The sequence below is a fragment of the Telmatherina bonti genome (genome assembly GCF_933228915.1).
Source record: "Telmatherina bonti genome assembly, chromosome: 3".
NCBI classification, from domain to species: domain Eukaryota; kingdom Metazoa; phylum Chordata; class Actinopteri; order Atheriniformes; family Telmatherinidae; genus Telmatherina; species Telmatherina bonti.
Genome location: NC_136621.1, coordinates 21649911 through 21661839, shown reverse-complemented (window position 1 = coordinate 21661839; position 11929 = coordinate 21649911). Strand labels below are relative to the sequence as shown.

Sequence of the window (11929 nt, the reverse complement as noted above, 5' to 3'; positions counted from 1 at the left end):
TCTGGTTACTCCCAGAAACGTAACCTTCTCCAGTTGCTCCTGAAGATGCTGAACCTCCCCAATCCCCAACCTTGGACACAAACAACTTTATATCACAGGAATATGAGAAATAACCATAACCTCCTGACTACCAGGGGGAAAAAATGTGTAACTACAAATGTCCACTACGGAGGACATTGCTTAAACTTCTAATTACTTCTACTTCTATTGTGGTAAAATATAGAACTTTATGAGATCAGTTTGGGGATTGTTCCTTCCTGTTCCAACATGAATGCAACCAGGACATAAAGCAAAGTCTATCAAGGCATGGATGATCGAGTCTAGTGTGAAAGAACTTGACTGTCCTGACCTCAACAGGGTACAATTGGGGGAACTTAGAGTGGAGACTGTAACCCAGGTCTTCTTGGTTAACATTAGTGTTGGATCTTACAAATCAAAGGGTGGGCAGGCATCGTATTAAAAGCTAAACAGCCTAAAAAACACAAAAGGTTGATCATGTGTTCATACAATCTGTTCCCTGACAGTCGCCTACATGCCTGTAAGACAGCACTGAGGGCGCGGAAAATGAAAAGCATGATGGGATGTATGACACTGCGGAAGGACTATTTTTGTATCTGTCTTTCACAACAACATACACGGAATTGGGAAAGGTTTTTCTTTTCCTAAAGAGACGCTCAACAGGCAGCTCAGAGGCCGTCCGGCAACTCAGGAGATCCGACCGAGATGGCTCGAGCTAATATCTCTGTGACTGAGAACCAGTTCAGGTGTCCAATCTGCCTGGACATCCTGAGAGACCCGGTGTCCATCCCTTGCGGACACACCTACTGCATGGTGTGCATCAACAACTTCTGGGACCAGACGGAGTCGGGCCAGTTCAGCTGCCCCCAGTGCCGGGAGGCTTTCAGTCCTCGGCCGGTGCTGCGGAGGAACACGGTGCTGGCGGAGGTCGTCGACAAACTGAAGTTAAGCGAGATGGTCAGGGCGCCGGAGCTGTACTCTGCAGGAGGTGGGGGGGTACCGTGCGACTTCTGCCCGGCGGAGGGTAAACTGAGAGCGGACAAGTCGTGTCTTGTGTGTCTGGCGTCTTTCTGTGACCTCCACCTCCTACCGCACCGTGAGGTCGGCACTTTGCGACGGCACAAATTGGTGGCAGCGGTGGTTTATCTGGCGGAGAGGCTGTGCGCCCAGCACCGCCTCGGTCTGGAGCCCGCAGGCGGCTGCTCTGAGGCGGAAGCCGGGCCCTCGCTGAGCGGGGCCTGCCTGCTGTGCGAGGCTGACCAGGAGGAGGTGCGGAATTTGGATGCGCAGAGAGCCAAGAGACAGGTAGGCTACTAGGTGAGAGTCCCTAAACAAATTTACAGGAGTAGTTAGCTACAGTGATACAAAAGTTTGTGCCAGCCTCATTTCTTGACAAACTTTTTTTTTTTTTTTTTTTTTTTTTAAAGGAAGCCTTAATTCTTGGTCTTCTTTTAAAGCGTCTTAAACACATATTTTGGCTTTTTGAAGGCAGCTTTGACTGTTTGTTTTTTTTCATTGCATTTGTCCAGTCCATGTACCTGACATTTTTAGAGGAATCAACCGTTTTTATTTGTCACCTTCGCCAAGGATGTGATGTTTTTTCTGGTGTTTATTCGTTTGTTTGTTTGTTTGTTATCTGTTAGAAACTTTAAGCTAAAAGCTGCCAGTGGGAGCTGAATGTCCTGATTTGTGTTAGTTACTTTTTTTTTTCTGAGAATTGTCCTGGTTTAACTGAGATTTCATTACATTTTTAAAGTGATCCGGATGAACATCTGGAACCAGGAATTGTATCCAGATTCTTTATTTTGTATTGCGAGATGTGACCACTTCAATTTTATTAAAATATTCACTTTACAATATTGGTACAAATCATATACTTAAGTAATGTGTAACTCATGATGAACTAATGTATTAATTTATGAAGACTTTATCATGAAATCCTGTTGCTCAACTTGAACTAATGATGATACTTGAGATGACTTGACCCCTAATTGATCATCAGTCGATGAACATTAATTTACTGTTAATTCATCAACAAATTTGTTGGTTTAGATACAAATATAGAATTTAATTCCCTGCTACTTTTATTTTCATTTTTATTTAAAGCTGGACTGACTCAAAGAAGTTCATGTGGGTGAACATGGATGTGTAAAAGCGCTTGGAGTGAATATTAGGGCTTTAAAGTGACTGGATGAATGCAGTACATTTAACAAAGATATGACACTAGTATGTATGGAAATGCTTTATATCAAATACATAGCTGCTTTAGAAACATCAAAACATAAAAACCTACAATCAACCTTTATTAATAGTCACTCAAAGCGCTTTTACATCCATGTTTACCCAAATGAACTTCTTTGAGTGTGTCTTGCATACATGAAAATGAAAAGAAAGACAGTACATACTACAAGATATATAATACAATTGTATATTTCTATTTAAACTGGCAAATATGTAAACATATTTCTGAATTAACAGTGAACTGATGTTAATTAATGATCAATTAAGGATAAAGTAATCACATGAATCAACATTAACATCATCATTAGTTCATGATGAGCAACAGGAATTCATGATAAAGTCTTCATTAATTAATGCATTATTTCATCACGAGTTACACATTACTTAAGTATATGATTTGTACCATTATTGTAAAGTGTTACCATTTATATGTATATAACTCCACAATAAATGGTCATGGTGCCAAAAAGCACAAGTTCCCAACAAGGTTTACAAGATATCAAACATAGATCTGGATCCCTGAAAATTTGGATAGTAATGGTCCAGAACAGGAAAAATAGATCTTTGGCATTTTCATAACTACAAGAGAACAAACTGAGGTATAAACATGCAACAAATGCCACAATTTAGTGAAGACACTGTGGATATCAATGAATCTCAGATTCTAATACTGTATACATATAAAATCAATGTAGGAAATGGACAAAGGGTGGAAGTCACAGTATTTAATGAACAATCAGATTGGCAAAGTTTTATACACTTCTGTTTTTATAGAGGTGCTCATACTTACTGATGAGTTTATCTAGTGCATGTGATAACAGCACTTGGCTGTAACTTCACATCATTTTATCAAAGCAATAACAGTCTATATGGTATTCACATGGTGAATTTATATTCTGGCTGAATTTTTTTGTGAAATAATGAGACATTGTGATATGTCATGTGTTGTTTTCTCCTGAGGTTTTATCTACCTAACTTTAAGACCACATAACTTTAATGAAATGCTTATATTTATAACATTACAACTGATGGCAAGTAACTTTCTTTTTGTCATGACTGTATTAACAGTCGGTCTGTTTATCTGTCTGCCTGTCTGTTTGTTAGCTGACGCTCCAGGAGTCTCAGAGGATGCTCCAGGGGAGGATACGGACAAGAGAACGAGAGCTGGAAGAGTTTCAACAAAACTTAGAGTCCCTCAAGGTGACACAAAAGCAATCACACATGCACGCACACACACACACACACACACACACACACACACACACACACACACACACACACACACACACACATACACGTAGGCATGGATGCCACTGTTTCAGCTAATTCAATTTCTATGAACAAGCTATGTCATCAGGAGCAGAGCACTTCCAAGAAATGAGCTGGTTCCTTGTAGCAGGTTAAGTCCCAAGACATAAGACATCTCTGAAACATCATCTGTGCAACTGATCGCTCAGAGAAATCAACTAGCACACATGAGTTTACCTGGAAAAATGTTACACTTGTTATCTGAGACCTTCATCTTTACCTCACAAAATCACAGTTTAAGGTAACTTAAACTGTATGCCCCCCTTCTTGACATTGTTGTCTATTTTTCTCAACTTTTGTTTTAGTTGGTGGTCATTTCAGCTGTGGTATTTATTATTAATTAATTTTTTATTTGTTTGGGACAATGCACGTAAATTAACAAACATGATAGAACGCATGCATATAAACATGTCGGCTTGTTGCCAAGGGCTAGTTTCCATCCGTTGTGTTGTAGCAAGTCCCATGAGATTTTGCAATACCTCTTCTTTTTGTTAATAAATTTGTGACCAGTGTCTTTTGCTGTTAAATGTCTATTATATTCTGTTGATGAATTTGGTACCTTCTGGTGAGCCTCATGGCCACAAGCATCCAAGCAGCTGCCAAAAGCTGCCATAAATCTGTTAAATATATAATAACTGCAGAAAGTTGTTATTTCATATCTAACAAGAAACTTTGTCTGCAGCAGACGGGGTGGCCACGGCTGGGTCCATGTGTTTAGATGCTACATGCTGTGAAAATAATCGTACTTTCTCACCACCTTTATCAGTTGTTTTATTAGAACAATCTATTTTATCTGAATCTGCAGAAATGCGAGAGCGGCAACTGTCCGCTTCCATCTTTTCCATGTTAACCACGCCCACCTCAAATGTTCAACCAATCACACGATACTTCTCAGAGCCCCACAAGAAAAAAGTTCCACCAGCTTGATGTGTCAACAAGTCTTTTCTTTTTTTTAAATGAAAATATAAATTGGAAAAATATTGACATATGATGATTTAATAGCAGTTATTCCTGTGTGGACAGAAAGGGCAGATGGTCACAGAGGGTGCCATAATTGAGGAGGCCACAATGGTTAATTATATTTGTGTGACATGACGCACCATCAGTGATTACCTTGCAACGAAATAAACTACATTTATAATTGCATCTATAAATAGATATTATTTTTGTATAAAATGATGTCTTGTAGGCAATTGCTGTACATTTACGGTGTTTTGATACCTAATTTTTAAAAAAAAAATCTAATTAGTAAAAGCATTCAGTTTGATTTCTATCATTTCAATGAAAATTTGAAATATGTGGGAGTTTTAACATTTAAACTTTTTTCTATTATAGATTTTTAATCTGTGTTAAACAGTCCCATTCGGTTTGTTTACCTTAGTGTAATTATGATTATGGATCTTCTTCTGCTCGAATACAAATAAACTAATTACATATTATTCTGAAAACAAAATAATATATGATAAAAGGGTATTTTTATATCAAGATTTGTGATTTTGAATCAGGTTTTGTGCTCTTAGTCACTGTGATGTTTAACTCTGCATTATGACACAAACTGAACACACTCATGACCCCTCACGGCACATACAAGGAAGAGCTGTCTCTTACTCACACACACACACACACACACGCATCCTTCCTCAGAAGAATTATCGTGTCAGATTTCAGAGTAAAACTAATCTATGCCCCAGTTTCTGAGAAGCTCATTAGGTCTTCTAAGAAAACTTTGTCCACTGCATCTCATGGGCATCACGTCCTTCCTTCCATCGTGTCCTACCAGCTCTCATGTCTTTCACTGTTTAGGCTCATGAAAAACAGACGGAAACATTTTGTCTTGTCTCTCTCAAGATGTACAAAGAAATGTTGACTTAAACATGGACCTACAGTCTATTTTTCTTTAAGGGAAATATTGTCCATCAAAATTGGCCTGGCCCAGTCCATCTCACTGCATGAAGAAAAATTAAATATATATAATATAATGTGTGTATACACACACACACACACACACACACACCAGTTGGGATAAAATAAGATTACAGCTGAAGGGAGTTTGGCATCAGGAGACAGAGTTCTTTTTAGAGGCATGTATCAGGTATCAGTTGATGAGATAAAGTTGTTGGGTTGTCACTTAATACTTCATTTTTATTCCAGAAAGTAAAAGCTGTCAGGGTGATTTTCTTGTCTGTTTTGTCGTGTTTCAGGTGTCAGCAGCAGTGGTTCTGGAGGACAGCGAAGCCCTGTTTGCTGACATGGCTCTCCACCTGGAGAAAACAAAGTCTGAGGTGAGAAGCAGGATCGAGGAGTAGCAGCTAAAAGGCTGCCAAATTCTAAAGTTCTAGTAAAGGTAGCTTAACAGCAACAAAATTAACAGAAGTAATCAAACTATTTTTCAATTGTCCTCTAATTGTACTTTTGATTTTAGACAAGTTACTTCCCTTCCCTTAACTTGTTATAAGTTATAAACTATTCACAATAATGTTAGAGTGAATGGATTTCTATTTTGCACATCTTTGAAGGAGTCATGGGCTGTAAGGCATTTTGTGTGTCATAGGTTCGACCAATGCTTGAGGCAAAGGAGCGAATGGTGGTGGGACGAGCCATACGAGACGTAGACCAGCTGAAGAGAGACCTGATGGAGCTGAGGAAGAGAGATGAAGAGATGAGCAAGTTGCTGCAAACTGAAGACAGTGTCCACTTCTTACAGGTGAAGAGAAAAAGGAGAACAATATGTAGGACCATCACTAGTGGCTTAACATAATTCTGAGGCTTATTATTCTTTTTATCAAGGTTTCTGAAATAATTAGCACAATGATGTTCATTTTAGCAAGATAAGAACACCTACTGCTTGATGAGCCGGTTTTGGCTATGGCTATGTCGTCTTGTAGAAAGGATTAACTTTTTGTTTTATGTTTGTAATTTTTGTAGAGGTTTTTGTGGTACTTCTTTTACTGCAGCCCCAAATAAAGACCCAATCATATTAGTCTGTAATGCAGCCTAAGAGCTGTTTTCAAAGTCCAGTTGTGTGAGGGATTAAGAATAGAAAGAGGAAAGGCTGAAGCAGCAATGTATTTCTTTACTCATTGTTTTTTTTACTGGGTCAGGCTGCTCCTCTTCTCTGCATCCCACCTGCAACCAATCAGCCATCGGAAGTCTCTCGTCTGCCAACTGAGGCCTTCAGCAGTGCCAGAAGGGTGCTGTGCCACCTCCGTAGTCGTGTGGAAGAAGTCTGCAGGGAGGAGGTTGACAAGCTCAGTTGTGCAGGTACATTAAATTGCCTGCATTCTCTCACACAACACACTTTCCCACTCAATTTCACTCTTTTATTATTTTTTTCTTCCAGTTAATGAGAACAGTGTCCCGAGTAGAGAGTATGTAATAGGTAAGCATAAGAAACCTGACACACAGACACAGACACACAGTCTTTAGGAGAGTCATGTCTGAGGTTTTACATGACAAATAACACTGCGATGAACAGCAGACGTTTAAATATTGATGTTTAAAAGCACAGGATGTCGTCTGATCCGTCACTCTCTGCCTCATGTCCAGCTGTTCAGCTTAGATCCATCCTTTTAGACCAAATGAATGTTTTCTTTGGGATTTTCAAGAAACATGAAAAGTAAACTGAATAATTGTCAGCTTTTGTTATTAGCTGTTTATGTCTATTTTCTCCCAAATCTTCATAATTGACTAGTGCAGGGATGCTTTTGGATGCCATGGGAATGACTGGCAGACACATGGCAGCCAATGCATGCATACGACTTTTCAAACTACCAGTGAAACAGTCATACACATTTATACACCAGTGATGCCAGCACAGACAGCAAGGAGGGTGATGTGTCTTGCATATGGACAACCCTGACTAACTGCTTATTGACCAGTCTATCACTGAATAACAGAGTTAATGCTGGTTATTATTATTTTTATTATTATTGTTGCTATTATTATAATTTTTCTTTATTATTATTATCATTATTAGCAGTAGAAGTAGTTGTAGGAGTAGTTGTTGTATTCTTTATCCACCCCATTTACATTTCTATCAACCCATCAGCCGCCCTTTAAATCAATTTCTCTTCTGAAGAAGCAGACATGCTAACATGCTCAGAATTTGACTTGATATAAAAGTGCATCTAGACACATCATTCTGTTTTTTAGCCATTCCAGAAGCCTGGCTTCATCGGCAATTTGCAACACATGATGGGAACCTGAGAGAAATCCTTCTATCTTTGTCCTTAAAGTGGCAGCGTGTTGTATTTAGTGACATCTACTGGTTAATTTGCAACTTGCAGCTAACTGAGCAGCCTCGCCTCAACCTCCTCTCACAAGCATGTAAATAAAAAAGCTAAAACTTCCTAAAAGTTATAATGGTTCACACTAGGTCTGGATTGTCATTTCTGCGCTCCTGTAGAAACCTGGCAGCCCAACATGTTGGACTAAATGGGTCATTAGAAATAAAGAGCTCACCCTGAGGTCATCTTCAAGTGACTCCATCGTAACATAGTTATGCAAATTCAGTTTATGCCAATAGAGCTCTCCAAATATTACATTATTGATATTTGATATGTCATTTGTTATTCTGGGGAGCTTTTCAAGTTGTAGTTTACCTTAAAAATGCAGATTTGTCTTTTTTTTTTACTTTGAAACCTAATTCTGATAGAAATAGAAAGACTGGACATCACTGATGATACTATTAGTTGTATTGACATAGCAGCTAGGGCATAGATATTTTATTTCTTGTTGTTCAGACTCTTCTTTAACTTTAATAATGTTTAAAAAAATGCTTTAATTAAAGGAAAAGTGAGTGAAAGTACAGATTCTCTTCACAGTTTCCAAAATAAACCACTTATTGTATTGTATTGTATTGTATTGTATTTGGGAAGGTGGTCTGAATCATGGTGCAGAGAACTTCAAACCTCAACAAATACAGGATACCAATAGAGGTAAGAGAGCCATATAAGATAGAATGGCGATTCTCTCTGAAAAAAAACCTGTATGGCACTGTGGGAGAAATTCCATCTAACCTTGTTGTGACAACTGTGACACTGAATAGATGGTTGCTATTCTAGCATTCTGCTTTAGATAATAATGCCATTCATACATATTTATGTTCTGTAAGTCTGTTACACATGTTTTACCACCTGCTGATTTTTATTTTGTCACCCCTCCATTTAGAAGTGCCAGTCTCATTCCCTCTGTCCACTGTGTCTCTGCAGCCAGCTGATCAGAGAATGAGGGCATCTTTCCTCAGATGTAAGTACATCATCTTTCTTCTGAGAGGTGGCATATACCCAAAGACCATATATGAAAGAGTTGTTGTTACCCAGCTTCTGTTTCAGTCATTTTCGGTGCATGGCTTCCTCTGCTGTAGAGAGGAACATGTTATTTTAAAGGTCCGTTTAGGACAGCGGTTGTCAGTCCTGCATGTTTTCCATGTGCCCTTGCTCTAACACACCTGATCAAAATCAAATGGATCCAACAGCCTATCAAGTTTAAGTTTAATTTAATTTGAAACTGGTGTGTTAGAGCAGGGACACAGCGGAAGCTTGCAGGATGAGGGCCAAAGTTCCCCACCACTGGTTTTAGTCTCAGTCAGGAAGAAGTTTGTTTTTTTTATTAGATTAGAGGGTATTTGCAGCAAAATCGGAAGCAAAATTTAAGAAATACAACCTTTTGATATGTAGCTGCCTTTATTTCAAAGGACCAAAAGTAATTGGACTTTTAACTTTAAGGCTATTTCATTGGCTTCACTAGCAATTTACTCCTCAATCCATCATTCATCAAGGTCTGGAGTTGATTCTATTTGTAGCGTTTACATTTAAAAGTTGTTGGCAAGAGAAGTGGATGCTTCTAGGATTCTTTCTGTAGTGATGGAAACCCCCTTCACCCATTTTTTAAGGCAAAGAAGTAGAATATTCTCTCATGGCTGAGCCAGTCATCAGATATTAAGAGGGAGTTAGTAGAAAGACCTGAAAGCAACAACTAAAGACAGCTGCTGTCCAGGTTGACCAAAGGATCACAAAGGAGGAAACCCTGTGTTTAACGATCTTTAGGGGTTCCAACGAAGTATTAAAAATAAATATTTCATTTACAGTAATTTCGATTGTCCAATTACTTTTGAACCCCTGAAATGAGGAGACTTTGTATAAAAGTTGCAATTACAAAATGCTTTATTTGTAACAGGATATTTTGTTAAATCCCTGATTTACACCAAAAGCTCAGTACTTCAATTACATTTTAGTTGTTTCATTTCAACTCCAGTGTGGTGGCATGTAGAGCCCAAATCATGAAGATTGAGGTTATAGTCCAAAGATTTCTGGGCTTAACTGTAGATGACTTTGTGCTCTGACTACTTGATTGGGATAAATGGACTTTCACAACAAATTACCATCAAGTACTTTGCAAAACTATTAGCAAGCTACTATTTTTGTCAACTGTGTTTAAATTGGGATCCATCTAAAACTTGTCGAGGAGTGTGTCTTGAGGGACCAAGATAGTAAACACATTAGAAGTTTACATTTCTTGGAAAACCATTCAAATGAATGTTGTGCACCAAAATGACTCCTGCAATCTACTGCACAACATTTTTCTGTTGGGAGTGTTAAATATCTCAATGCTGCCTCGTGATGTCTTCACCTTTTCTCCTGTCTGTGTCTTTTCTTGAAGTTTCACGTCATCTATCAATGGATCCTGATACAGCCCACCCAACTCTAGTACTACTGGAGGGACCTGAGGGTGTCCATTGTGGTGAGGATCCACAGTCCTATGTCCCTCATCCCCAACGTTTTGATTCAGTGGCCCAAGTCCTATGCAAGGAGGGCCAGTTTGGTGTTGCCAGCTACTGGGAAGTGGAGTGGAGGGGAGGAGGATGGGTTGACATTGGTGTCACCTACCGAGGAATCGGACGCAAAGGTGGTGGAAAGCCTTGCCTTCTTGGGCGCAACAAGAACTCTTGGCGACTGAGGTGTACACATGCTGGATATGCTGCATGGCATGATAACCGGAAGACCACAGTGGCTGCCCCACCCTGCCCCAGGATTGGTGTTTTCCTAGAATACCAGAAAGGTGCCTTGTCCTTCTACAGTGTGTCGGACTCAGTGGTGCTTCTGCACACATTTTTTTGCCAGTTCACTCAGCCATTGTACCCAGCTTTCCGTCTGTATCTGGATTCCACACTGCTGATCTGCCCTCAGGAAGGGTCTGTGTGACAGGCTGTATACACTGTGTGACAAAGAGCCAGAAGGCAAACTTAAAAATACCAATATGCTTGTACTTTATTTTATCCTCTATACCCATTATTTATACTTGTGCTTTTCCGTCTGTGTCAGTGTTTGTAATGAAAATGACCCATGCAGCAAATTTACATGTAGGGATATTTAAAATTTCCAGTTGAGACATTTGTCAGTAATATACTAATAAGTATTCATTCACATTTGGTTTTTACTGCAAATCTACTCAAAACCTTGGTAAATATGAGAGGGTTTTTTTTTTTTTTTTTTTTTTTTTTTTTTTTTAACTTTCTTCTGGATTAGATGCACTGAATTGTAGCATGGCAAAACTTACATCCATCCTTCCATCTTTTTTAATTCTGGGAAGGGATAGATGCAGCTTTTCAGAAGGTGTTTCTCTTTGATGATGTTTCATATCTTGTGTAGGCAGTTTGGTTTTTTTTGTTTGTTTTTATTTCAAAATCAAATGCCATAAAAAAAAAAGCAATGGTCCCAAAAACATACCTCTGTCTAATCCTGTGACTGGGAATAGTTTACTGCTGGTTTAATCTCCCTTACTCCTCTTTCTAGAATCGAACGATAAGCTTGAAACAATTGTGATGTAAGTTTCCATTTATCTTGTCTTCACTGTGAAGACTTATCTGCCTTTTTGTTAGTAATGTCTTTTTTACAGTGATTATTATCTTGATTCAGGAAAAACTGTGCACTGTTAGGATTTCTAAGTTAGACAATCAAAGAAAGTATATTAAACACTTGAACTCCAAAGACAACAAAACCAGACTGCATCATCAAAGTACTCAAGTCATCTTGAGATTGCCATCCATCTGACAGTAATTTACTTGGCTTGACTTGTTTTTGTATACCATTTTTCTCCTACTATATTCATTTGTGAAATTTATTTGTTTGGAAATGCAAACCAAACTACCTATCCCTACTTCAGCCACAAAGTGCATTATCCTACAAAATGTCGTGGTGAAACCTGACAGAACAGCCTATTCTGGCCTTTAAATTTTTGTATTCTTGTATTTCTTGACCACAATTGTGCCTCTGTTATTGTTTTCTCCATATGAATTCATAAAATAATTAAGCATCTTTTCAGATGAGTTTATTTCACTGTCACTCAATAAACTGGCTTTTGT

General features: G+C 38.7%; 1 protein-coding gene across 1 annotated transcript; it reads left to right on the top strand.

Moving 5' to 3' along the window:
- Positions 1–723: 723 nt before the first annotated feature.
- Positions 724–10949, top strand: LOC306773289 (E3 ubiquitin/ISG15 ligase TRIM25-like; the record flags this gene model as incomplete). The annotated part of the gene is made up of 8 exons (XM_079263060.1): positions 724–1323; positions 3364–3459; positions 5769–5849; positions 6119–6271; positions 6669–6828; positions 6908–6946; positions 8644–8814; positions 10228–10949. 8 exons carry the CDS (start codon positions 724–726, stop codon positions 10767–10769), a joined length of 1842 nt encoding a protein of 613 aa, XP_079119186.1. The 3' UTR covers positions 10770–10949.
- Positions 10950–11929: the final 980 nt, after the last annotated feature.